Source organism: Podarcis filfolensis, assembly GCF_964270895.1.
Source record: "Podarcis filfolensis genome assembly, chromosome: 3".
In the NCBI taxonomy this organism is placed as follows: Eukaryota; Metazoa; Chordata; class Lepidosauria; order Squamata; family Lacertidae; genus Podarcis; species Podarcis filfolensis.
This window is the reverse complement of record NC_139606.1, coordinates 100725617-100753462: the sequence shown is the minus strand read 5'-3', so window position 1 is coordinate 100753462 and position 27846 is coordinate 100725617. Positions and strand designations below refer to the sequence as shown.

The window sequence follows — 27846 nt, the reverse complement described above, 5'->3', positions numbered from 1 at the left end:
GTTGGGAAAGATGGAGGGCACAAGGAGAAGGGGACGACAGAGGACGAGATGGTTGGACAGTGTTCTCGAAGCTACCAGCATGAGTTTGACCAAACTGCGGGAGGCAGTGGAAGACAGGAGTGCCTGGCGTGTTCTGGTCCATGGGGTCACAAAGAGTCGGACACGACTAAACAACAACAACAACATCTCTCTACACAAAAGTCTGTGTATGGAGCCCACATATAAGAGAATTTGCCCTTCTGCTGTCTATGAAAGGTTGCTTTTTGGGTACACTGCCAGCATAGATGAATCTTCACACTGGATATGGAGAATGCTCCTTCCAGTATTGGAGCAGCCTTTTTGCTGCTATTAATGTACTTACACTGCCTTTCTGTCAAATCCTATAGTACGGGGATATAATTTAACAAGATATTTACATACAAAACCACCAGAGTTCTCTCCAGTACTAAGTAAACGTACTGGATCAGAATTCTACTGATCAGAATTGGGCCACCACCAAGCAAGACCAGACCATATGAATCCACCAAACCTGTGCTGTGTACAGCACCAACACACCTCAAATGTGCCTTTCAAAAAGGCAGTAAGAGATCCAATGTGCTCCGAGTATCATTTTTGTTGTACTAAATGCAATTTTAGATCTAAGGAACTGAACTGTACAGAAGTCAAAGCAGCCTTCCATTGTTGCTCATGCATCAAGCATTCCAGTGGTATGGCTGAAGTTAGAGGTAGTAGTAAATTCTGAACTCAGAATTTGTTGTTGTGAAAGGAAAATGCCTTTCCCACATTTCAGAATACTGTTGCTCACCAACAGATTTTAAGGAAACCAAACTCTTCCTACTGTTTTCTCTATCATTCATTTTGTGGTGGTTGTGTATATTTTTAGCAAGAGCAGCCATGTGGATTTTAAAAAAAACAAAACTCTTACACTCTCACGAGTCCCTTCCGACTCTATGATTAATATTTGTAAATAAATGGAAATCTGACCACACAAACTACCACTATCTCTCCCTAAACTTGTGCATACTACAGTTTATTGTGCATTAGAATCTGCTTGGGTCACCACTGATGTAGTTCTGTGTATACTTCCTGAAACCGAGAACCCGTGGGTATTTTATCTCTCTGTTAAACCTTTAAATTTGTGCATAAGCAGCTATTCATTCAGTATATCATACATCCTAGGCATGACTTTTTTTAAAAGGCCCTTCAGTCCAAACTGGGACTTCTTACATCCACTCCCATGGGAAGTGGTTTGCCCAGTCTAAGCTGCCCAGTGTAGCTGGGGCAACCCAGTCAGATGGGTGGGATACAAATTATAAAATGATGATGATGATTACCAGAGATGCCAAGGGGCGGAGTGGATGATGGGGAAAAACAAATCACTTTTGGATTTGTCACTACTAACTTTAAGAGGATTTGGTCTTTGTGGTATTTTGGATCTCTGGCAGACAGGCAATGTATAAATGACATCTTTTGCAAACTATTTTAAATTTTAAAAATGGCATTGTTGGTAGGTGAGAAATTTAAGAGTACATTTCTTAGCACTTTGGTGCCACACAGTGGTAAAACTCTGCAGGACAATGAAAAAAAATATCTTTTAGGAAAAGTACTTGTCTATTTTTACCATGCAAAAGTGACTATATTAACAACTTTAGAAACATGTAAATTAAAATATACTCTACCAAACATTTAATTCATTTAGTAACTCTAAAAAATATTAATACTCAACCAATATTTGGTCTGAGCTACATTAAAATGTTATACTCCAAGAAATCAAGGCACACTATAAGGTGCTTTTAACAATCTGAGCAAAAAGTCTGTGAAAATGATCAATGTTTAAATGGCCTCTAGATTATGACTGGAATCTGAACAAATGCAACATTTGAATGAAAGTATATTAAATAAGGCACACACATGCCAGTGCTAATGGACCTCTGAAGCTAGGTAAAAACTGTGGTTAATCACCCATGCACTTATTTAAAGTGGTGCCCCTCATGTGGCTGATGTAGTTATGTTGCTATATAGGTTGACTTCATATTGTTGCATTTAAAAATTGCTTTATTGTATTTTAATGTTGTTCCTTGCTCTGGGATTGTGTGAACAATGAAGAGCGGATTGTAAATAATTCACGAGTGAGTGAGGAAGCTTGTTTTGATGATTATGATGCCAGTGTTTGGGTGCCTTTCAAACTGAGTAAGGATTGTAACTTTGCTTGAAAGCACTGGAAAATTAAAGCCCGAATTTGTCCAATGGAATAAGGAGTGCACATATTAAATGGAAAACTATGTGACAGATCCAAGCAGGTACACCACCTATACTTTACTTAGGCTGCAATCTTATGCCCATTATTTGGTAGGACAATGTAATTTCTACGCACACTTACTTGAGTGTAAGCCCATAGGACACAGTGGGATTTATGTCCAACTAAACATGAATAGGAGGACTGAGCTGTAAGAGCACAATCCTTGTCAATCGACAATTTCTCATGTACAGAATTACAATCTAGGCCCCACAGACTGACCCCTCAGTAACCTTGCCAAGTTTGGGCCACAAGTCTCCCAACTGCTGAGGTACTCCGAATTTGTTTCCCATAATAAAAATGAACCTGCCAGACAATAGCTGTCAACTTTCCCCTTTTCTTGCGAGGAATCCTATTCGGAATAAGGGAATTTCCCTTACAAAACGGGAAAAGTTGACAGCTATGTGCCAGACATCTTTGGCTGGCACGGTGTTCTACTTTGAAAACTCAGTTTGATTGCCTGAATACGGAAGTTACGGAATAAAGCGTTGTTCTGGGCAGTAGCGCAAAATGTCACAGTTTGCAAGCTTAAAAACTACTTTTTTTCTATGTTACCGAGAAGAACTCTTTATTTCTTAACCTCAAAACTCAGAAGTAACTCCCGCGGAATTCAGCCCGAGTCCCCTCGTCCTCCCGTGGATGGTAAAATGACCAAACTCGCCTGCTGCATTGGACACAGGGGGGTTTAACTCCGGGGGGGGGGACGCTTCGGGGCCGGACTGTCAGTCTTATTGAACTCCGTGGGACTTTAACTCTCCCAAGCAGGATTGGTCACCTTTACCTCCGCTGCCCTGCAGGGCAGGGTGGGATATTATTGAGGAGGTAGCTGTGTCCCAGATGCTTCGCCCAGATGCTTCCCTGGACTGCAACTCCCATCAGCCCCACTCAGCAATGGCCAAGGACCAGGCATGATGGGAATTGTAGTCCAAAGGCACCTGGCGAGCCTTCGGTTCCCCACCCCCGTTTTACGGCCCTCCATTCCTCCCTTAGATTGCCCCTCGGCTGCTCCTCCAGGCCCGCGCCTCGGCCTCCCCGTTTCCCCGGCTGCCTGAGTCGGTCCGCGGCGCATCCAGCGCGCTCGGCCGCGGCCTCCCCGCCCCCACCTCCGGGCTCGGAGGAAAGACGTGGCTCGGCGGGCGGAGCGTTGCCTGTCTGCTCCTCCGTCCGGCCCCTCGCGGCGAGGAGGCGGCACCACCAGCAGCCGGCGGAGGAGGAGAGACTGGCCGGGCCGATCGGGGCGGTAAGCAGCGGGAGGCGCGTAAAAGCGCGCGGAGGGCGAGCTCTCTCGGCGAGGGGGGCGCTTCCCTGGATGCGCTCGCCGCCGCCTTTTCGTTTGCTTGTGTTGCAGGTGGGGCGTCTCGTGCATTTTTTAAAACTACCCCCCCTCCAAAAAACACCCCCAGTAAAGGGTAATTGGAGACTCTAAGCTGTTCCCAGAATCTAGCTCCCAAACAGCAGGGTCTTCCTTCTCCTCCTCTGCTTTGCACCGAAGTAAACTGCTCCTGGGATTCGGGGCCACGCGGTGTAACGCACTGCTCATAAAGCCCAATCTGATCAAGCGTGCATGCTGCACCTTTAAGGGACATCGGAAGCACAGTTACACTCCCCCCCCTCAAAGAATTCTGGGCCCTGTAGTTTATTAAGGGTTGCTGGGAATTGGAGCTTGGCGAGGGGTAAACTACAGTGCCAAGGATTCTCTGAGGGAGTGCTTTGGATGTGCCTTAATGGCATAGTGTGGTATATAGCCGTTCTCATTGATCCAACCTCGAAAGTGCAGTGCAGGTGGTTATATAATTAGGCTGCAATCCTCACCATACTTAGAAATTGTTTCCATTGAATTAAGTGTGGCTTACAGTTCGAAAGCGCGAAAGGCAAGTAGATAAATAGGTACCGCTCTGACGGGAAGGTAAACGGCGTTTCTGTGTGCTGCTGCCTTTGTAGTGAAGAAGAGGCACTGAGTGCTCTTCCTGCACTCCATTGCAACGTGTGGAGATTTGTGCAACTTGCTGCCATGAGTGTGAAGGCCGTCAGTCATTTATGGCTATGTAGGTATCTTTGTAGATCATATACCCAAGCATACTTTGCCTATGGAGTGCCTAATGAAGCAGACGAAATATATATATATAAAATTGTTCAGTAGCACCTTAAGAGACCAGCTAAGTTTGTTCTTGGTATAATGAAACAGAGTAATTCGTGAAAAAAACAAAACAATAATAAGAGCAAATAAAACAATTGCATTGCATTCAATAAAAAGGATTGTTGTAATGTCTTGCCTGGGTTGATTGGGGAGCAGGGGACCAGACTAGATTTTTATCTGATCTGGTGAGGTTCTTCTGATGTTCAAACCTGACTGATCCCCGGTGCTGAAAAGAGGGAGACCAATTGAAACATTTTGCAGAATCTGGGGTGGTTAACCATTATCCTTCTCGTTGTTGTTGGATTCAAACTCCCACCAACACCAGTTAGCATGGGCACTGGTCAGGGATGATCAGAGTTGTCCCGCAACATCTGGAGAGCCACAAATTAGCCACCCCTGTGATAAAGGAATTTTCTCTTCTAGGCTGCAGTTTAGACTGTTCCCCCATCCAATTTATGTGGGCCAACTCCACAGGTTATCTGTTGGGTAGCTGTTGGAATCTAGATGGAGTTTAGATGGTTAGTGGTTGGAATCAGATGGATGGTATTTCAGGGAAACAGACCTACCATATTCATCTAAGCGAAGAAACAGATCTGTTCATTCCAAGAAGTAGCTGTTGTAGGGAATGTCACAGAATTGATTTAAGGGCAGGTCTGTGTTGCCCCCAGATAGAGATTACACACTGCAAACATTATCCATGTTGCCAGATGGCAATGGTGGTTACTCGTGAGAAACCAGTCAGGACTCTGACTTGTCTTTTACAGGTTTTATTTAGGTGCAAAACTATTTACAGTGCGGAACCACAAGTTCATGTCTGCCTCAATCGCTAGCAGAATTTGGGAGTGGTCGTTTCCGGGTCCTCCCTCAACATAAGAGCTTAGTCACCCCCAGTGTGCTGGTTCTGGGGGGGTTACCGTGCAGCGTGGTCCAAGTCCAGTCCAAGGTCAAGGGAGCCAGAGCAGATTCAGCTGGTGTCTGCTAGTGAAGATCCGGCACAAGTGAGGGCCCTTGAGGTTCAAGCCCCAGTCCCGGCTCAGCTGGTCCTGGAGGCAGGGACTCTTGTGCAGGCTGGGTTCCTCAGGTTCAGCCTCTGAATCCGATTCCCAGGCCATCACACCCAGCCTTTTCCTTCCTTCTTTGCGTTTTACACCTCTGCGCAAGGTGGGCAACGGAAGACGTGTGGTTCCTTCCTGGCCGACTTGGCTCCCAGCAGCATCCTCTGGCCCTTTCCCCTCCTTTATCCCAGAGGTGTGGCTTTCCCCACCCTCAGACTGGCGAGGTGTGAAGATTTTCGAAGGTTCCCTGTAACCCAACTGCCCCTCTGCCTCCCTTCCCTGTTCCAATGGCAGTCCCCTGACACATGTGTTTATACTTCCATGCAGCAGTGGTAACATGTAGACCCTCTGAGTGCTTCCCTGCTAAGATTGTTTATTGATGCTGGTTCTGTACTGAACCATGGCCTGGTAGATTTTATTTATTATTTTTTAATGCATTGAATGCTTGAGTCATAACAGAGATTTGTTCTAATTGATTTATGGAAGCATTTCCAGTATTGAATTGGAGAGCATAACCACAGAACCAGTAGCTTACAGTTTTATGATTTGCAAGCCTATCATTCAGGCTGATATGGTCGTGAACATAACTATCACCTAGTTTAGTGCAAACTAGTGCAACTTAGAGCAAACTTGCAGGTCTCCAGGGTGAAGGTCACTGCCATAGTGCTGCTGCCTTGTTTCTGCTATTTTTGTGCTAACAGAGGCTAAACTATGGTTTGCTTTGTGTTACATTGAACCCAGGCTTGTGTTTTGTCTTAGGTAGACAAACCATGAGCCCAGTTTGTGCTGTAAAGTCTGTAAAGTCTTTGGATGAAACCCAACAGCAACCTGTGTTTTGCTGGAGTTTGCAATCAAGTTTTTACATTATGGACAAAGCATTACCCATTGGTAAATTATGGATGAAAAATCTTAGACTAGCTCATAGGGTCTATGAATATTTTCTGAACTTCTTGTGCAGCTTACGTATAAAAAAACCAACTGCCACAAACTTTTTGCAAAGCACAAAGGTGAACAGGAATTAAACAGTCTTTACTTTTAAATTGTGCATTTAAAACAGTGTTGGTACCAAGTGTCAACTTATAATCTTTTTCAGTAGGCAATTCTTTAATCTACCAAAATGGTTTTAAAGAAGAAGAAAGAGATTCAGGTTGATGCCTTTGTTCTTGATCACCAACAGCTTGAAAGACTTCACTGTAAGTATAATTAAGTTGTTTAGTTTGTCTCTCTAGACGTATTTCAGTGGTACTATAATGACTTTTTAAATCCAGTCCTCTTGATGATACCTTTTTAACTTAAAAAGAAAAATCAGCCCTTTTCATGTACTGTAGTTTATATGCTCTTCCCACCCCATTTTGAAAGAGTTTCTGCACTGAAGATCAAAATTAAAGGGAAGCGTTCCAGAATGCTTGATTTTATTATTTTATAATTCTCCTTAAAGAATGTATTGAGGATGCCCTTGAGACACTTTCCTAATTTTCGGGGGGGGGGGGAGTTATTAGAAAGTTGGTAAAAAGTAGGTCCTGTGGAAGCCGTAATTCTTGTAAAGTTTGCTAAATATTCTGAAGAAGAATAAGAAGAAGAAGAATACCCTGCTCATCTGACTGGGTTGCCCTAGTCCAGTGGTGGCCAAACTTGGCCTTCCAGCTGTTTTGGAACTACAATTCCCATCATTCCTGACCACTGGTCCTGTTAGCTAGGGATGATGGGAGTTGTAGTCCAAAAACAGCTGGAGGGCCAAGTTTGGCCACCACTGCCCTAGCCACTCTGAGCGGCTTCCAACATATATAAAAACATAATAAAACAAACAGCTTTCCTTTAGGTTATATAGTTATATAGTTACTCATTTCCTTGACATCTGATGGGAGGGTGTTCCACAGGGCTGAACTCATTCTGTGCAGTAGTAGAGCTTTAGGTAGCACTTGGGCAATGTAGACCCCACTCCTATATCTTCTCCAGAAAACTATATTTTCGTCTTTAATGCAGCACTCATCCAAGAATCGGATCTAGACATCTGTGAGTGGAGTTTCACTTGTGGAATGTTCCAGTTAAAGAAAGAAGCAGAAATGGTTTTCACTGATTCTCCCAGCAGCCCCTGACACTCCCTGAAAAGCAATTATGTGTGGGTTGAGGAACTCTCTGGAATAAATGAGAGGTGGCAAAGGAGACTGGAGGAGGGAAAATGCAGGAATTGGTGAACACTGTTTTCCCTCACCCTCTCTTTCCAGTTGTGGAAGCCTCTGTTGGATCTTAGCTTCTTCTGTGAATGGATAGGACCCTGCTGGAAACAGAAGAACTGTACTGGATTCAGAGCATTAGTTTCAGATCAGAGAAAAATAAAACCTATGCAGTGTATGAGCAATTGACAAGGGGGAAGTCGCCTCAGTGAAGGTTGTTGTTGGAATGCCACTCCCATCAGCCCCAAAAGTTATTGTTTAGCAGCAGTTGGTGGTCTATAGGCTTCCCATCCCTGGCCTGAAGTGTGATCCGCCATCTTAGCTTGTAACTGCTGGGAATTCATTCATCCTCTTCCTTTTAGCTGAAAGCAGGCTACAGTGGTAGCTGTCGTGTGTTCTGGTTACAGCTTAAGACACGATTGGGCTTCGTTACTGCATTTTCCAAATTACTCTTGGTTTGTTCTCTGCCTGAAGTTTCTTTGCTGTGAATCCAAATGATACGTTTTCAAGTTGGGATGATTTTTACTGGAACTTCTACATTCTTAATCACAGTTGCTGGATTCAATACAGAAGATGCTTTCTATGTCTCTAATAATTGTCCGGAAATAAGAACTTCAGCAGGTGTGTTCTCGCTAATCATAGTGGTGGAAGAAAGCAACTTTTGAAATTATTGTTCCTTGTAAAGGCACAAGAACCGTTCTAGTTTGATCTGTCAACTTGCAATAGTAAACAGAAGTATATGTGTTGATGGGTGTTTCAGGTGTTTGGGTCAGTGAAACATTCACCCCTCCATAACAGAAAAGATTTAGGAATTGGCATTTATAATACGCACATGATGGAATATTAAAGGTTTTGTTTTCTTTCTTTCTTTCTTTCTTTCTTTCTTTCTTTCTTTCTGCATAGCTTTTGCAGATGCTGAAGGACAAAACCTAGCCTCTCTGCTGCTGCGTTGTGCACTGTTACCTGATGGCATCCAGCAAATCCATTGTGTCAAGCAGGTTTGATTTTAGTAGCGTTAAAAATAGTAACATGGAAATGTGTAAAGAAGAGCTACAGATTTTTCTACTAATGATTTTCCTACTAGTTAGGAGTGGTCGAAGCCCAAGTAAACCAAACAAACAAATGTGATCCAAAAACTAACCTTTTGTAGTGCTGTGTTTTCTGCAGTTAAATTCTACTTTATTTGAAAATATAACTTGATTGAAGCAAAACAAATACGTTTTAAAATATAAATATTGGGACGCGGTGGCACTGTGGGTTAAACCACAGAGCCTAGGACTTGCTGATCAGAAGGTCGGCGGATTGAATCCCCATGATGGGGTGAGCTCCCGTTGCTCAGTTCCTGCTCCTACCGACCTAGCAGTTCGAAAGCACGTCAAGTGCAAGTAGATAAATAGGGACCGCTTACTAGCGGGAAGGTAAACGGCGTTTCCGTGTGCTGCTGTGGTTTGCCAGAAGTGGCTTAGTCATGCTGGCCACATGACCCGGAAGCTGTACGCCGGCTCCCTCGGCCAATAAAGTGAGATGAGCGCCGCAACCCCAGAGTCGGCCACAACTGGACCTAATGGTCAGGGGTCCCTTTACCTTTACAAACCCCATTTCAGGGACTGGATTAGGCGCTCTGGGTAACCTTTTTCTGGCCCGAAGGCTCAGCTCTTTCTCTTTCTCTCTCTGTACAGGCAGTGACCAATTTATGCGCGTCCAATTGATGCAAAACCATGCATGTGTGCATCGCAGCAACCTGAAAGCAGCTTGAAAAGGGGATGGGCGGGGAGGGCGGCGTGGAGTGGAGTGGGGTGTAACAGGGTGAGACAGGCTCCCCCGATGCACATGGGGGTCAGGAATGTAAACCCACAGATCTTGAACTGGTCTTTGACCATAATAATAAATTATTATTATTATTATTATTATTAACCCACAGAAATCGGTCGTTGCCTGTATATATAGTTTAAGTAGACACAGTTCTTTAATGGAGATGTCAGTTGGCTTCTCTCCAGCCCTCAGATGTTTTATTTGATGTGCAGGAAGTGGGTGGCCACACCATTACTGGTAAATGTCTCCTACAGGATTTGTCAAGGTCCTAGGGCTAAAAGAAGGCTAGCCCCTCCTGGTTTAAAAGAAGTAAGAGTATCCAGAGAACTGGAACACTGCGCTGGAGAACTTTATAATGCAGCCTTTAGTTGTATATCTCATTTGCATTACACACATTGTCCTTGCCATAGCTGTCAACTGTTCCCGTTTTTAAGGGAAATTCCCTTATTCCAAATAGGATTCCTCGCAAGAAAAGGGAAAAGTTGACAGCTATGGTCCTTGCTGACTTCGATCGTATAGCCAGAAGATAGATCGTGTTATCTAATGTTTTGGTAGTAGACGTATCTGTATGTATAGGACGATGCAATAGCGAATGCTGAATTCTAAAAAAAACATATTAATCTTTGTTGTGCATAGATTGTGCCTTTACTAGAGAAGATGGATAAAAGCTCTTTGTGTGATCCCATGGTTAAAAACTGCTTAGATGTTTTGGGAGCGGTGTTCTTATCTCTGGATGTGAAGAACCCTTTGAAAAAAGTGTTGGCAAGGTAAATGTGTAGTTTTTGCCTATCAAGTTTGGGGTGTGGGCGGGGCCACCCGTTGCTCCAACCGTCCGGCTCGGAGGGCAAAAATAAGGATGGTCGTCAACTACCTAGCCACCAGAAGTGTGTGTGTGTGTGTGTGTGTGTGTGTGTGTGTGAATGCATCTGGGGAGCTACTGTAAGTTTGTGCTTTGCAAATAAAGAATTAACTACTGGCCGTTTGTCCTGCTTGGGCTCAGTGTGCTTGAGACAAATGGTCTGACTTGGTATAAGGGAGATTCCTGTATCTGTAAGGGTCTCCCAGCTCTCCAGAGCAGATTTTGGGGGGAGGAAGGAATTCAAAGAGGAAAGGGAGGATTGGCAGAAACCTTTCCCTTGCCCCCTTCCACGAGCAGGAGCTTAGACATGAATGGAGGTCCAGTCACCAGGTTTCCGGATCTGACCCTTTCTGTTTAGCACTTTGTGATCAGTTCCTCAACAAGCCCGCCCATATTTCTGGGCACTGTTTGCTTGACTTTTGTTTTCTTCCTGGCCAGAGCAACTTTTGTGTCTGATTTTAAGACTGAATAGGATTTATAGTTTTGGCTATGCTGCACTGTAGACCAGAGCTTTTGAAACTGTGTGTTGTGACACGTTTAGTGTGTTGGCTGTAGCGTATTGTGTGAACGCTCCCTGTGCTCCTTCCAGGGCTGGAAAGGGGTTAGTTTAACTTCGGGTTTGCTAGTATAGTGGTACCTTGGGTTAAGTACTTAATTCATTCTGGAAGTCCGTTCTTAACCTGAAATTGTGCTTAACCTGAAGCACCACTTTAGCTAATGGGGCCTCCCACTGCTGCCGCGCCGCTGGAGCCCAATTTCTGTTCTTAACCTGAAGCACTATTTCTGGGTTAGCGGAGTGTGTAACCTGAAGCATATGTAACCTGAAGCGTATGTAACCTGAAGCATATGTGACCCAAGTTACCACTGTAAAACTGAACGACTGTGTTGCACAATGATGCATGTTTAAAAAGTGTGTCACCGACATGAAAAGTTTGGAGGGCTCTGCTGTAGACAATAGGGATGATTTGATCCCTGTTGCTTTTAATATTGAATTAGAATGTGCCGTTTGAAAAGAAGGCATGGACAATATGGTTGCAGTTTGTGAAATGGTGAATGTTCTGTTGTGAACCTTGGGTTTGAAGTGTTGGCTGCCTCTGCCTTATTCAATTCTATCCTCTTCTACCAGAGATGGGATGAGTTTTCTACTGAATTGCTCTGACCATTTTTGACTGAATGCTCTCTACCTCAGGTTCATGGATGATGTCTCTATTCCTTTTGATGCTCTAGAAACTGTAAAGAATCAGACTCACGTTAAATTTTACTAGAACAGTGAGTGCCACAGTTTCTTATCCTGTAATCAGATTCACTAAAATTCATGCTGAAGTGTTATGGCGCCCAGAAAGATCGAATTACATGTCCTTTTACATTCCATGCTTTTAGTATCTACATCTCTGATAACCTGGCCATGGTCTCTTCTCATGCAGCTCCCTAAACGGAATTCCTGAACCTCTTATGGCAGAAGCTACACAGAGTTTTGTGTTCTGCCTCAGAGAAGAACTAAAAACGACAGACCTGTCTCAGTACAGAAAGACTATGGACAACCTTGCTTCCTGTATGGAAAACAACACTATAGGTATGATGATAAGTTTAAAACAGTTTGGAACTTGCAATTATTACAGAAAGAATTTATATTGTTATGATAAGTAAAAGCTGCTTAAATACATACTTTCATCTTTCAGGTAAATCAAGTGTGAATATCCTGTTCAAAGAAGGTAAATTCTTGACATTTCTGCTTAGGTTAAAATGTTCTAATAGTGCCGCTCCATGGGAATTATGAAAACACTTTTCTACCCTTTTGGTAGCTCTTTGGGCGGTAGAAAGAATTAGAGAGGGGGATCTGAAAAAGTGACTTTAGGTATTACCGACTACACTGAAAATGATGCAATCACTTTATATCTGTAAACAAGTGCTTAAAATCCAGGTTGCAGGCTTTCTTCCCACATGTGATTATTCCCTGGGAGAGTGCTGGCAACCTGGGGAATTTGTTTCTGTACCAAAGGATGTCGCTTTGCATAGCTAGCACATTTCTTAGCACCCTCTCTGCCCCACAAGGTGGCAGAAGGAATTTGGAGCAGCTATTGGAAACTTTATCTTAAACATTAATTGAAATAAACTATTTCGCTAGGACGTGGGTGGCGCTGTGGGTTAAACCACAGAGCCTAGGACTTGCTGATCAGAAGGTCGGCGGTTCAAATCCCCATTACGGGGTGAGCTCCCGTTTCTCGGTCCCAGCTCCTGCCAACCTAGCAGTTCGAAAGCACGTCAAAGTGCAAGTAGATAAATAGGTACCGCTCCGGCGGGAAGGTAAACGGCGTTTCCGTGCGCTGCTCTGGTTTGCCAGAAGTGGCATAGTCATGCTGGCCACATGTCCCGGAAGCTGTATGCCGGCTCCTTCGGCCAATAAAGCGAGATGAGTGCCGCAACCCCAGAGTCGGTCACAACTGGACTTAATGGTCAGGGGTCCCTTTATCTTTACCTATTTCGCTTGTTGGTATTTCGTGGGATTGATATGGTGGTAAATACTTTAATCTACGGAGGCAAAATTGTGCATGGGTTATTGAGTACACAGATTATAGCCCTGTTTTAGCCTTCATGGACCACAAGGAAGAGTTCCTGCCAGTGAGATGTGCTTTTCCGTTTTATCTCCCCGCTGCCTTGAAGCAGACCACTGGGACTGGTTCACACGTGCCTGTTCTTCATTTAATTACAGCATTATCAAGTGGTCATTGTAAGTTACGTAGCACGACCAGCATGTGGTTCTTTACTGGGCAACATGTCCTTGCTCCCAAGGAGGTTGGAATCCATGTTTCAACAGTGGAGTGGAGATGGTGGCGAATGAAACACTCAGGACTCTTTATAGCACCCAAAATGCATTTTTTTTAAAGAATGCTTTCAGTTCCCGCATTCAACTGACAGTCATCAAATGGAGAGAAAGCATGTGATGTGAACCAGGCCTGTAATTAAACTTCTTAATTGCTTAACGCCCCAGCCTCTAGGCAACATACAATATAAGGAGTATGTCATTTGTATCATAGACTGTGGCACTTGTCTTTCTCTTTCTGTATGGTAAAAGTCTTGGGAAAGAATAGCAGTGTCAGGATAATAATAATAATAATAGTTAAGGTAGTTAGTACCATTGTTTCAGGCAATATTTATTTTCGAAGCATTTTTATTAATGCCTTCTGACCTTAGTTCAGAAGCTGGCTCGCAAAATTTAAAGCGGCAACTATAGCCATGAAGCAAATGTGTGGAACCCGGCAAAGCACAGCCATAAAACGTACATGAAAACCAATAAAACAGATCAGCAATGATAATGGCAGCAAGGAGTTCAAATGTGCCCCTAAATGCCTAGATTTATATTTTTTAATAAAAAAAAATATCTGGTGCACAAAAAAACCAAGAGTAGGTCCCAGACAGAAAAGGATTTCCATAAATGAGGGCTTGTCGCTGAAAGCCACTAACAAATTCAGAAGGTGGAGACATTGTAATCGGTGTCTCTAATGACTTTAAGAATGGGGCAGGCTTGTATGGAAGATGGTAGTCATTCAGATGCCCAGCTATTATATAGCTGTTTATTCTCTGTAGATGTCTCAAGTTTCTACCAGGATTTAAAGATGGAAAAAAGAGAACCTGGAGTATCCACTGAGATGCAGTTTTGTCATTTTGAAAAATATTACATCTGTAGTCTGGCATTTCATTTATCTATTGCTGCATTATCTTTTTATGGGAGACCTATTTATATCAAATACTGGCTTATGTATGCTTTCCAACTATATTTTCACAGCTCTTCAATTTCTGCAGAAATCTCTGCTTGAAACAGAGGAAGAAAACAGGTGAGAACTGCTTCGTGTAAAATGTGTGCTGGTTGGAATGTGAGACACACTGTGTAGGGACACAACAAGGTCTGTTTGGAACAATATTGCCCTTGTGCTTCTTTTGAATTCCCTGAGATGGATGAGCTGCAGCAATCTGTGATTCATAGATAAGTTCCTGGAGTTCAGTCACGCTCTGTAGAGAGGAAACATTGCTGTTTGGTTTTCTTTAAGAGTTTATCCAAACAATTCTGAAATCTGAGAGGAATGCAGAAGAATATAAAAACAGTTGTTGAATGGTGCTGTTTAGAGTTCTGTTTAGCAAATTTTCCCCAGGAAGTGAGGACTTGCTTTTTTAATTCCAGGGGCAGAAATTAAGAGCGGTGAGAGGATGTCCTTTTTTGATGGGCTGGCCAATCTAATCCTGAAGATTCAGAGGGTTGGTTGTAGGCTTTGGCTGTATTTGCCAACAGGTTTCCTACAACTATAGGGACGCAGGTGGCACTGTGGGTTAAACCACAGAGCCTAGGACTTGCCAATCAGAAGGTCGGCAGTTCGAATCCCCGTGACGGGGTGAGCTCCCGTTGCTCGGTCCCTGCTCCTGCCAACCTAACAGTTTTGTTTTCCTGGAATGGAGAATTCCTGAGATTCAGTATGATGTTTTAGACTCTGTTCAGAAAGCAACACGAGTGAAGCCATTTGGAACTGAGTTTAGTTTTAAGCTTGGTTTTCTACAGCCTAATAGTATGGTCCCTTTCCTAGATGATAATAAAAATGTAAGAACCAACTCCTTGGTGAAAAAGAGCTCAGAATGTTTTTAAGCTGCAGAGAGGTGTACCCTTTTAACGGCAAACGGGTTATTGTATTTTAATATTCTGTTGGAAGCCGCCCAGAGTGGCTGGGGAAACCCAGCCAGATGGGCGGGGTATAAACAATACATTATTATTATTATTATTACTATTATTATTATTATTCCCACACAAATAACTTGGTCTCACTTATCTGCTAAGCCTTTGGTCAGCAAAACCAGTCAGCAACTTGTTCTTTAAACAGATACCACATCAACATGGAAGTCCTTTTGAATTTTCAAAAGATTGCTGTTCTAAGAAATGTAGCAGTCATGAAGAATATGAAAGAGAGAGAAAACAACCCCCTGACTTACTGAGCTTGTGCAGAAAGCAGAACTTGCCTATCCCATTAGGCAGGATGAGGCCACTGCTTCAGACGGCGGAAGCCTTCCTGGTGCCCTGCCACCTCAAGCAGCGGCGGCGACGAAGTGCTGCTGCTATCAGCACCAATTTTGGGATCTTGGATCTTGCCCAGAATTGGCACTGATTGGTGTGGCATCTCTGACAGCTGTGGATGCGGCAGAGCAGGTTTCACACACCAATTCTTATTAGAAGCATCCACACATATTGTTGATTTTTCTTCGTTGATCTTTTTCTGAGACCCTGTTATGTGTCTTGCCCCCACCCTGTTGATAGTGCAGTGCATGAGACCACAACATAGTTCCTTCTCCCTGGTGGTGCCTACATTGTGGAAATCCCTTCCAAGGTCAACTCATTGATTGTGGGGTTTGCATGGCACATTAAGACATGGTTATTTCAACAAGGTTGAAGTTGGTCATTGCCTGTGATGGAAACTCATGTCACAGTTAATGGATTAATTTGATGCTGCCATAATACACGTTCAAATGACTAATACCGCTATTCATTTTCAATTTTCTTATACATTTAAAGAAAGCTCAGTGGAAATCGCATTGCTCAAACTCGGCTGATGCACGATTTGTTGATGGGTGTTAAAGTTTCAATGATGTTGATACAAAAAATTCAGGAAAACGTTCAAGGAGATTTCTGGAAGATGTTAGATTCTCCTATTTGGCAAAGTATGTGTGGACTGCTGAACCATTTTTCACACTTCTTAATTAATGGTAAGTAGTTCCGATATTTAAGGGTGTTTTTTTAAACGCTTCTTACTATATTGGGCATTGCCTTTTAGTAAGAAGATGAGAGTCGTTCTGAAGGAAGAGCAATATGAGGGAACCTCTTGGTGGTTTGATGTATTATTTTTTTACATTCTAACAGTGCAGGGTTTGGAAAGAGAGTTGCCTTGTTTTGCTATCTGCATTGTGTCCCTAATGGAGAAATACAGCTCAGCTATAGGATGCAGACCAATTTTCTGAAGCTGTAATCAGGAGGCGTAATCAGCAGAAGTCCTTTGCCCCCAGCCCTAAATGGTGGGAGCATGCGCTGGATTGCAACCCCTTATGTAAATACAAGGAACCCTTCTGTTTACGGAAGGGCTGCCTTGTATCAAAGCCAGCATCCCTAGTAAGAATTGCCACTATCATTTGTTGATAGAAAATATTTCTATAAAAGGTGTTGTGCTGTTGTCTTGCGAATACATCAGCAGCAAACTAGATGCCTGCTTAGTTGTGAGTACCTGCTGTTTAGGCTTGTAATGTGGACGTTAAAATGTTAAAGAAGATGCAGATTCTAGATTTCCATTATATCTTGTGTAAGTTTCCAGAGTTCTCCACTGCACTTATTGCTGTGAGAGTTCTCCCCTGGTGTTTTTTTTTTTTTTTTGCACTATACATGCTACGGTTACTGTGTTGGATGCCGGCAACAATAAAAATGGAATATATTAAGAATAATTAGCAGTTCTAGAAAACAATAAATCTGAAAGAGAATTTAAATGTCCACACTAGAGCCAGTGTGGTGTAGTGGTTAAGAGCGGTAGTCTCGTAATCTGGTGAACCGGGTTGGCGTCTCCGCTCCTCCACATGCAGCTGCTGGGTGACCTTGCGCTAGTCACACTTCTTTGAAGTCTCTCAGCCCCACTCACCTCACAGAGTGTTTGTTGTGGGGGAGGAAGGGAAAGGAGAATGTTAGCTGCTTTGAGACTCCTTCGGGTAGTGATAAAGCGGGATATCAAATCCAAACTCTTCTTCTTCTTTGTAATACTAATATATTTCAATTTCTTTTTCTGCAGAAGACCTCTTACAGACTGTCCAGACTACAGCAGGGTTGGCTGTTGTTCTCTTTATTAAGACCATGTTTGAACCAGGTGAAAAGCTACCTTGTTTGGTAAGTGCGTTTCCTTTGGAAAAGTAAAAAAAACAACAACAATGTCCCACAATTTACTTAATTTTCAAAGTGTAATTAATCATAAGGTGAGATCCAATGTAGCATGAGTGGCATATGTGTGTTCTCATGCAACAGGATTTGTCCTTTCTCTCCCCCCCCCCCCGCAGCTCCCCCAATTATTTTGGAGCACTGGAGCAGATTCTGGGGATGTGTGGGGTTCCGCAGGGAGGGGAGGGAAGAAACCAGAAGATTCATCATGCAGGCGAATTTCTGATGAGTCAGTGAGCAGACAGCATTGAATGGCACCCAAAATGTGTTAAGTCAACAGTTGGAAGGGAGAGCTGTTATGAAAAATATAGTGGCCGTCTCAGTGTTGTTCACAATATGTCATCTTTTGTGCTTGATCTAGCCCCTATTAGAAGAATTGTTAGTCATTTCATAGTACAATCCTATATGTGTCTACTCAGAAATAAAACCCCTTTTTCAATGGAAATTCCTTGCAGAGTGCCTTAGAGCGCAGTCCTACACATTCCTAGTTAGAAGTTGCTCTCGTAGAGTTCAGTGGGGCAGACTCCCAGTTAAGTGTGTATAGGGTTGCAGCCTTACAGCACAATCATAACCGTGTCTGCTCAGAAGTAAGAGCTATCAGTCATGTTGAATTTGGTGGGATATGAAATCTATGCATGTGTACTCAGAAGTAAAAACCCACTTGGCGTCAGTTGGACTTTTTCCTCAAGTGTGCAGAAAGGTAAAGGTAAAGGGATCCCTGACCATCAAGTCCAGTCGCAGACGACTCTGAGGTTGCAGCACTCATCTCGCTTTAATGGCCGAGGGAGCCGGCGTTTGTCCTCAGACAGCTTCTGGGTCATGTGGCCAGCATGACTAAGCCACTTCTGGCAAGACCAGAGCAGCGCACGGAAATGCCGTTTACCTTCCCACCTGAGTGGTACCTATTTATCTACTTGCACTTTGACGTGCTTTCGAACTTCTAGGTTGGCAGGAGCAGGGACCAAGCAACAGGAGCTCACCCCATTGTGGGGATTTGAACTGCCAGCCTTCTGATCGGCAAGCCCTAGGCTCTGTGGTTTAGACCACAGCGCCACCCACGTCCCGATCAAGTGTGCATAGGATTGCACTATTTATTTTACCCTTGTTAAACTTGTATAGGCTGCCAATTTTTTGAACATTTATTGAGTCTGGTGCTTTCTGAATCCCAGATAATTTGTGGTGGTACTAGTACAGTCGTACCTCGGAAGTCGAACAGTACCCATTCCGGAAGTCCGTTCAACTTCAGAAACATTCAGCTTCCAAAGCGTGGCTTCTCATTGGCTGCAGGAAGCTCCTGCAGCCAATCGGAAGCCATGGAAGCCCCATTGGATGTTCAGCTTCCCAAAGAACGTTCAAAAACTGGAACACTTACTTCCGGTTTTCGATCATTTGGGAGCCAAAACGTTTGACTCCCAAGGCGTTTGGGAGCTGAGGTACGACTGTATACTGAATTGCTGAATTGTTCAGCGGTGGGAATCCCAAGGAAAAAATAACTTGAGAAAGGTATTAGAAAATGCTGCTGAGTTTTTGCCTCGTTTCCCTTTTAGAGTGATTTGATTTTTCTTTTCTAAATGGAAAGCTTGGGATAAGCGTATTTTACAAGCTTAGCACTGATCAAGGGAGCAGAGAGCAAGGAGTTTAAATTTATAATTTATAGTGGATAGGCATAACTACTTGTGCTTAATAGTGCCATGATGGAAAACATGCAAAGAATCATAGAATCATAAAGTTGGAAGGGACCCTGAGGATCATCTAGTCCAACCCCCTGCATTGCAGGAATATGCAGTTGTCCCATCTTGGGATCGAACTTGGAACCTTGGCATCATCAGCACCAGGCTCTAACCAACTGAGCTATCCAGGCGGAAGCCCATTTACATGTTAGCAGCTAGTATTGTGCTTCCTTGCAGTTTTCTAAGAGTCTGGCAAAGCACAGTCTTATTTTTTTCTCCTCCCCTGTGGTTTAATTAACACTGTATTGCCTTCTGCAGATCAGCGACTTGCTTTGTGGCTCACTGAAGCATTCTGAGTTACCAGACTGGTTTGTGGACAGCTGTGGGAGTCTTTGCACTGCGGAGCTTTCTGACTCGGTCCTCCTTTTCCTCTGCCACGGAGCACTCGCTATGCTAGAGTGGAAGAATGGCAGCATGGACCCGAGTATGGAGAAGCTGCTCTTGGATATTGCCTTGACTTTGCTGACCTTGAGTACACGGTAAAACCACATTTTCACCGTGTGTAAAAACTACATTTTTACCATTGTGTTTTGTTTAGCTGCAACTTGGGTTTGCCCATTGCTAGAGCTCAGGTTGCATTATAATATAAATTGTGATAAAAATATATCAGAGAATTGTAGAGATGGGAGGGACCATCACCTGGTCCAATCCCTTGCAATGCAGGAATCTTTTGCCCCACGACCCTGAGATTAAGAGTCTCATACTGAGCTATCCTAGCAGAATCTTAAATATCATCACTACAAGCCAGCCCAAATTGAAGGGCCTTGCAGTGTTTTGGAAGAGGACCTGGGCTTTGGCAAGTCTGTATAGGAAAAGAGGTCCACTGTTGTAGTACAGCTGCAGCTGAATCTTCAATCACCTGCTCAATTAACGCAGGAGCAGCTAATCCAAAGCAGCCCTTGCCGCAGCCAATAATCACCCACCAAATTACTGCTTACAAGCTGCAGCTTGCAGCTGCAACCAATCACCCGGTCCCCCAATGCGCTGCCCGTGTATAAGATGAGCCCCGTTTTTTCACATTATTTTTGAGTAAAAAAAAAACCCTTGTCTTACACATGGAAAAGTACAGTATCTCAGCTGCCTTGAATGCAGGAGAAGTAGCTGCCAAGGATCTTAACCCACATCCCTTCCTTCCTTCCCACAAGTAGAGAGTAGAGGAGATTGCCTCTCAGAAAGGGCAGAAGGGGAGCAGCCTGTGTAAGCAAAGGAACCCCTCTGATGCTTCACACCATGCAAGACTATGGTCTGCCTCAGGCAGAGGAAAGAGGCAAGGGTTCGGGACAGATCTCTAGCTGATGTTTACCTTGTCCACCAGGAGGCTGCTGACTGCCTGTAGCCAAGACAAGCAGCCGCAGGGGTTTGTCCCCTGGAATGTGAGACGAGAGCACGGCCGAGATATGTTCATGCTGTTTGTTGGATATATTGGTACTGCTTTCCCCTCCAGCAAGTACAGAGAGTGGGTGGGAAGTTTGAAGGAGATACCAGAGATTTGTCCCTAATCTGCTCCTTGGATTTCATACTATTTCCATTTTCGGGAGAATAAACTGTTTAAATGAGAAATGCACTCTGTATAGGGCCTAAGATAGCATGTTAGTGGTACACATAGAGCAGGGATGTCCAACAGGTCAGTTGCGATCTACTGGTAGATCCTTGCGAGGTTTTGGTAGATCGGTCGATCTCTGGCTCCCTTTCCTTAGCGTTGCTAAAACTGACTCCTTCCTCGCTCTGCCCTCTATTGTTGTTTGATCTCTGGAAGGTAAGACGGAGCTTTCTCTGTGTTACTGTTTCCATCCATAGTGATCTTTTTGTGAGTGACTTTACCCCTTTGTCCCTTGCCTTTAACTCCCTCCAAAATGGAAGTCCCCCCTAAGTTTTTTAACCCCTAAAAAAGGGTTTTTCTCCCCCCCAAAAAAGCTCAACAACTTTGAGCTGAACCCCCCAAAAGCAGGGGTAGATCACTGCCAGTTCTAATTCTAAAAGTAGATTGCAGTCTCTTGAGAGTTGGCCACCCCTGACATAGGGCTTTGTAACGTTGTGAAAATTGGCAAAGATTTGAGGATCAAAACCAATCCACTTTTAAAATACGGTAATTTTTCTCCATCCTGATACTCCGCTTCTCTCTTGAAGGCTTAAAGAATCTGTTATGGCGGCATCCTTGTCCAGAATTTTAGCTATCTGGACGGCTTCGGCCTTGGATGCTCTTCAGTCAAGTTCTGAAAACCTGAAGTGCAGCCTCAGTGGAAACTCGGGCACTATTGGAAAAATGCTGGATTATGTCTACGCTCATTGGGAGCATCCTCTCGATGCTGTTAGACACCAAACCAAACTGATATTTAGGAACATCCTCCGAATTCACCAGGCCTCAGCAAAAGGACCCATTGTAAAAGTGGACCCTTTCTTCTCGGGATTGATTGACAACTTGCTAAGTTTAGAATGGCATGTTAAAGGCAAATACTCATCACTTGGCTGTCTTGTTGAATGTGTGGGCATTGAAAATATTCTGGCAATGGACAGGACAATTCCTGCGCAGATTTTGGGCGTCATGAGTGATCAGTCTTTTGCACCTTACGCAAGTGATTTGTTGGAAACCATGTTTGTGAACCACAAGAGACACCTTGAGTCCGCACTGGAAGGGAACACCTGGATCGACAAATGGCACGAGGCGTGGGTGTCTCCCCTGCTGTCAATTTTGTGTGATGGGAATCCAGAGCAAGCCACCTACGTAACAGATTATTACTTACCCAAGCTGCTGAAGTGTAGCCCCGAAAGCTTGAACTACATGATTAAAATCCTTCATACATTAGCTGAATCTAACGTTGGTAAGATCAGACTTCATACCTTGTACTCCAGGTGTGTTTAAACTGGGCAGGTGGGTGGGGAATCCTGCTCTCCTCTTTGGCTTGTTTTGACAGGTATTTCTCTGCAGAGCAGAGGTGGGAGAGATTCTAGGATCCCAAATGCTCAGAGCACAGGTGACAAGAATCCATCTTGATGGCCAAGAACATAGTTTAGAAACCCCCTTTTTATGCCTTCACATAATTTTTCAATAGAGCAAAATAAATTTCGCCTTATATTGTCCTATGTATTTGCATAAAGCTTTCCTTGCTTCTTATCAGGGAGCTTTAATAACAATACGCAAACTAGTTTTTCTCCCAATTTTTGGTTTCCTATAGAAGGGCAATAATATTTTTTTATTATTATTGTTGTACTGACTGGTTGATTGCTAGGTAAAATGTGTATCCTGAGAATTTAGAGAAGTAATTTAAAGCTGGTGGTGTTTAGGATACCTTTAGCAATATATTCTTATACCTAACATATTTTGATTTTTAGAGTGTTGTTCTTAAGCAGCGGAGCTGAAAGTGGTGAGAAATTGCTGTTTTTGTAGCAGTATAAAAACAAAGGATTTGTTGTTGTTGTTGTTGTTGTTAATTTATATGCCGTCCATCTGACTGGGTTGCCCCAGCCACTCTGGGTGGCTTCCAGCAAGTTAAAACATCAAACACAGTTAAACAATGAACATTAAAAACTTCTCTGTGCAGGATCTTGCAATACCAGAGGAGCACTCGGAGCTTTGATGGCATGCCTGAGAACAGCAAGAGCCCATGGACACTTAAAGTTTATAGATATGATGCACAGTGGTCTTGTATCCATTACCTGTATCAAACAAGGTTTAGTTCATCAACACGATCAGGTACAAATCTAAGTGTTTTGTGCATGTGTGCTTTTTAAGTTTTATATATATATTACAGAGAAAAACTTCGTTAAAAACTTCCTTATTCTTTTAAAAGGTGCAAATAGATGCTTTAGGTTTGCTTTGTGAAAGTCACTGGAGCACAGAAATTATTTCCGCCGAAGAGATGCAACTGATTGAGTTTTTTATTAGCTACAACTTGAACAGCCAGTCTCCAGCTGTGAGGCAACAGATCTGTTCCCTGCTGAAAAAGGTAACCTTTAAGCATGAACTTGAAATTCCACATACGCCTCTTTAGAAGTTCTGTCCACCTTTGTGACAAATGGTTCTCAAGCTCCATTACGTTTTGCCCTTGCTTTTTTTAAACATGAAATAAGTTGCGATGTCCGCTTCGATGTTTCTCGTTGGGTGGCATCATTGTACCGTATTTCTTTTTTCTTTTTCTAAAGTTGTTCTGCCGGGTACACGAGAGCTCCCAGACAGTTCATAAAATGCAGCAAACCAAGTCCAAGCAAGGCCTGGGCAAACATTCCGTTCCATGGGATCCATTAAAGACTTTGCATCAGTACAAGGTATGTGTGCAAAGAGTTTAAGAACCATGTGGCAATTTCCAAACATTGCAGTAGCCACAAAAGCGGAGAGTGCGATCCATCTGTGGCAAAGGACAGTCTGAGACATGATGGGAAAGAAGACATATGAAACTCCCTTTTACTGGCTCAGACCACAGTGACTGGCAGTAGATCTCCAAGTAGATTCCAATCATTGAGCCTAGGGCCTTGCTTGATGCAGTTCTACCACTATCTGTGGCCTGCCCTGAAATATCCTGCTTTCATGCCCTAATATCCAGGCAGCAAGGCAATCAGCTACTGCCGGGAATTTTCAGATTCTCACTGGCCCTGAAGTGCCACTAGGCATTGCAGCCAACTACCATTCAGCTAGACTTTGGACCCCTAGTGAAGCGTGGTGCAGGCCACTTGGAGAATCTACTTGAATGTTGAGGTGATCATAAGAAATAGGTAAGGAAAACTGGGAGAGGAAGAGATGTGGAATGTGGGAAGGATGGAAGTGTGGACAAAAGATTGAGAACTTGTAAAAATATATTGGCTCATGGAGGTTGGTTTTTTGTTTTGTTGTTGTTTTGTCCAGGAGGATATCCCTTTGGGGCTTGGCAAAACCCTGCCAGAAAGGGGTAACTAGAAACTGGGGCTATCTCATAGGTTGTGTAAAAGGATTGATGAAATTTGTTTAGTCAATGAGAATTTGTCAAGCATATATTTGAATTACAGCTCTGGGATTGGGTGGGTCAAAAATATCCCCAACCCCTTTCGAAGACAGTCTTCTGTTTGATCTGTCTGTGGCTTCTATTTCCCATCCTTAGGATTTCATGTCCTCTGTCTGTGATATTCTTTTTGGAGCCCTGTTTCCTGGTTCGTCCCATCCAACCAGATTTACTGCACTGACTGTTTTGGGATTAATAGCTGAAACGTTTCCCGTATTAGAAGGTAAGCTGTCTTGAAAATGCGGTGGGGAAAGATTTTGTTAAATGTCTACGGTCAGGTTATATTATAACTGAATACAGTGGCTTTCCTCCCCTCGGTTGCCACCTGCTTTTTCTAACAAAAAAATGGAACAGTAGTAGAAGGAGTAATAACATTTTGTTTCAGAAGAGAAGTACTCCAGTACTTGGAGAGTGCCGCAGTTCAAGTGCCATATGGCTCATTCGCTCCCTGCTATTTGTCTTGATGTGAATGGGTAAAGCTTGGTGTATTGGAGTATCTTTTTTCCTGGACCTTGTCTTGCCAAATGCAAGGTGGTTCTTTTTAAACTAGATTCAGAGCCAATACAAGACACAAATGAGTGAGAAGATTGAAGATTTCATTCTAAACAGCAAGCAATATATACATACCAAGCAAGCACCTCAATCTGCCACTTGCAAACCCTCAAGAAGCGGGGAAGCGATCCCCCAAGCGGCCTTCGTTTGCACGGCCCTGCGGCCATCTGTCTGTCCACGAGCTTCAAAGAACTCTGCCCAAAAACCATCTGATTTATAGCTAGCTAGCCTGTTAGCCTACGTGCCTTGCCCAACTAGCTATGTGCAGATTATTCATTAGCTAGCCACCTCTTCCCATGCCGTACGTTCTCCAAACAATGTCTAACATCAGAAAAGGTAAAGGTACCCAGCACTGTTCCTTCCTTCTGCAGATTAGGGCTTCAAAGGCTGTTCTCAGCCGTCAAAGAGCTGAACAAGAGAGGGGGAAGTAAACAGAGGCAGGAAGAATACCCATGTCAGACAACAATCTCCTCGAAATACAGTTATCTTCCCGACATCCCTTGGTCTACATGAATGGTTACCTCTTCCATGCTTAGCAAATCTGTTTCTCCTTCCCTCTCTGAATAATAACTCAAACATATAACATACACACTAGCAAAGCATGTACAGAATCCAGCAATATGGCATCCCTGCCGCATTTTGAATATCCATACCCCAATGAAATTATCAGCTCTTCATAAATTTTTTAAAAATTACAAGCATCAAGTACGACATTGCATGTATATGTGTGTGTTTTCACTGTGTTCCCATTTAAATTCCACTTGATAAGTAGCTTAATCTGGGCCTGGTTTCTGCATGCACGTTCACAAAAAGCTGCCTTACATGGAGTCAGGCCATTGGTCCATCTCATTCAGTATTGTCTACACTGATTGGCAAGAGCTCTCCAGGGTTTAAAGCAGGGAACATTTCCAGACCTACCTGGAGACTCCAGGGATTGAACCTGGGCCCTTCTGCAGGCCAAGCAGGTGCCCTACCATTGAGCCCAGGGCCCTTCCCTGAATGTTTGGTTGGAATGTTGTAAAAAGGCAACAACCATGCATTTCTCTGCCTGGGGCGCCTACACGTTATGTATTTATATCTGTGAACCTGAATACAAAAAGTCAGGTGAGAATTGACAATACTGGGAAAGTTGCTGCATGGTGATGTTTGCTGCAAGTTGTAACGTGGGATGCCAGCCTGCCTCTTTTGACTGGTTTATTCATCTTGCATGGCCTGTTTCCTGAGGAAACTTTCTGGCACGGCACTCCTTCCACCGTGATGACAATGATCACTTTAGGCTTCTCAATGCAGCAAGTAGCTCCAAAGGAAGAGCTCACCAGATGGGGAGGGAAATGCCACATAGTTCATTTTTAAATCCTTCTGTTGCACAGGCTCTTCATGTTACGCTACCCTGTCTTCCCTTTTCTTCAGCCATACCAGGTCTCGTCTTTTTGTAAGAATGCAACCTGTCCTGTAAATTGAACCGCAAACTCTCCTAAACTATTTCCAATAAGTTAACGTTGAACTGTATGATTACTTCGTTTAATAATGCAATCAAGTGCTAAATATCTAAATGTAACAAAACAGAATACAACATTTTTCCTCTGTGACTTATAACAAAAACACCCTCTTTTGCATGTGTTCGTTGGGTATCCTTTGGAGCAGGCCAGAGCCAAGAACTGTTTCAGGTAGCGCAAGAGGTCAGCCTTCCTCGTCTTCAGACTCTACTCCACTGCTTTGCCAGCACTTTTGAGGAAATAAAGATCTTGGCATTTGATCTTCTGATGAAGCTTCATCCTGTCTTGCCTTATTTTCGGGTATGGATAAAGTTTATAAAAACACCACATTCCCAATTCTGTAATTGTTTTGCTTGTTGAATGCTTAAATGTTGGGTTGAAGGCTACTTCAGAGCTTACAGCGAGAAATGGGTTTGTTTACCAGTGTCCAACCCTTAAAAAAAAGAAGAAAGAAACATTCCTGTTGCACTGGAGCTGATATAGGAAAATGAGGGAGGGGACAAGCTTTTCATAGGTCGATACTAATGCATTGTTTGTCAACTAGTTTTCCTGGTGGACCAATTGGAAGCAGAATTAAAACAGGATGGGTCAGGACCCCCAAAGTGGGGTTGCTCTTCCTTCTGTATGCCATATTTTATTTTTTTTGCCTCTGGGTTGGCAATTGAGTTAGGTGTTGGGACCATTCGTACAAATCAGCCGTTTGGATTTGGTCTTGAGACCCTTCCACATGTCTGAAGATTTTGGTACTGATATCTGTTTTAGTGGTTCCTGGTGGCCAGTCTGAAAAGTCCTTTTTACAGGAGATTTGTTTCTCCTCCTGCATAATAGCAGCAATTCCCGCCCCCCCCAAGTATATTTTAACAAGGGGTCTGGATTAGAACATAAATCAGTACAGTATTCAACGAACTTGTATTTTAAAGTGTTGAACTTTTTACTTTAGGATCCTCAGCAACTGCAGTTGTTGTTTCAAGTAGCGATGCAGCTCAGCACAAGTACCAAGCCTTACGACTGTGTAACAGCTTCCTATTTGCTGAACTTCTTAATACACCAGAAAGGCCTGCTGAAGACCTGCTTAAACAATCATCTACCTCTGAACACATTCCAGCCAGATGAGGATAAGTCTAGTGATCCAGTGGAGGAGAACACTTTGGCTGGTCAGTATTGAGCAGAAGAGGAAGTTTTGTTCTCTCCAAAAGAAATCTCCTGTACATCTTTGAATGCTTTTGTTGTGACCATAGAAGACAGAGAAAGACAAAGAAAGAAAAAAGTAATATATTTTGAACTGGAAGTGCCCTAATATGGCTGTTTTCAAAACCTGATAAATGGTTCCCACCATAATTGAAAGCTTGTCACTAGGTGGGATCAGTTTGTTCACATGCACAGGGGCTGCGTTCAGTGTTAGCTTTGCACTAGCAGAAAGCAGTTATGCTCATGCAAGGTAAATCATGACCAATTTTTGGCTAGTTTCAGTGTCTAATATTAACATAGTCTTTCAAGGCACGTAGTAGAACTACTATTGGTATCAATGGTATGTCATACCCTTTTAAAGGGACGTGGGTGGCGCTGTGGTCTAAACCGCTGAGGCTCTTGGGCTTGCCGATTGGAAGATCAGTGGTTTGAATCCCATTGCTCTGTCCCAGCTTCTGCCAACCTAGCAGTTCGAAAGCACACAAGTGCAAGTAGATAAATAGGTACTGCTATGGCGGGAAGGTAAACGGCATTTCCGTGCACTCTGGTTTCTGTCACGGTGTCTTGTTGTGCCAGAAGTGGTTTAGTCATGCTGGCCGCATGACCCGGAAAGCTGTCTATGGACAAA

General features: G+C 43.5%; 1 protein-coding gene across 6 annotated transcripts in view; it reads left to right on the top strand.

The window, feature by feature from the left end:
• The first annotated feature begins 3296 nt into the window (after positions 1 to 3296).
• The window catches only part of THADA (THADA armadillo repeat containing), a 146249-nt gene continuing 121699 nt past the window's right edge, over positions 3297 to 27846 (top strand). Inside the window, exons 1-18 of one of the 6 annotated variants that reach the window (XM_083604751.1) lie at positions 3357 to 3536; positions 6248 to 6495; positions 6582 to 6681; positions 8566 to 8660; positions 10111 to 10241; positions 11758 to 11906; positions 12013 to 12045; positions 14118 to 14166; positions 15885 to 16075; positions 17140 to 17234; positions 19271 to 19491; positions 21140 to 21831; positions 22552 to 22703; positions 22801 to 22956; positions 23153 to 23275; positions 24082 to 24205; positions 26179 to 26330; positions 26971 to 27184. In XM_083604751.1, coding sequence (XP_083460877.1) covers positions 6606 to 6681; positions 8566 to 8660; positions 10111 to 10241; positions 11758 to 11906; positions 12013 to 12045; positions 14118 to 14166; positions 15885 to 16075; positions 17140 to 17234; positions 19271 to 19491; positions 21140 to 21831; positions 22552 to 22703; positions 22801 to 22956; positions 23153 to 23275; positions 24082 to 24205; positions 26179 to 26330; positions 26971 to 27184 — 2653 coding nt within the window. In that variant the 5' untranslated portion in view covers positions 3357 to 3536; positions 6248 to 6495; positions 6582 to 6605. Of the gene's footprint in view, positions 3645 to 4322; positions 4342 to 6247; positions 6496 to 6581; positions 6682 to 8565; positions 8661 to 10110; positions 10242 to 11757; positions 11907 to 12012; positions 12046 to 14117; positions 14167 to 15884; positions 16076 to 17139; positions 17235 to 19270; positions 19492 to 21139; positions 21832 to 22551; positions 22704 to 22800; positions 22957 to 23152; positions 23276 to 24081; positions 24206 to 26178; positions 26331 to 26970; positions 27185 to 27846 lie in introns of those variants that run through there. The other 5 variants (XM_083604748.1, XR_014545794.1, XM_083604749.1 and 2 more) reach the window with 5 other exon arrangements.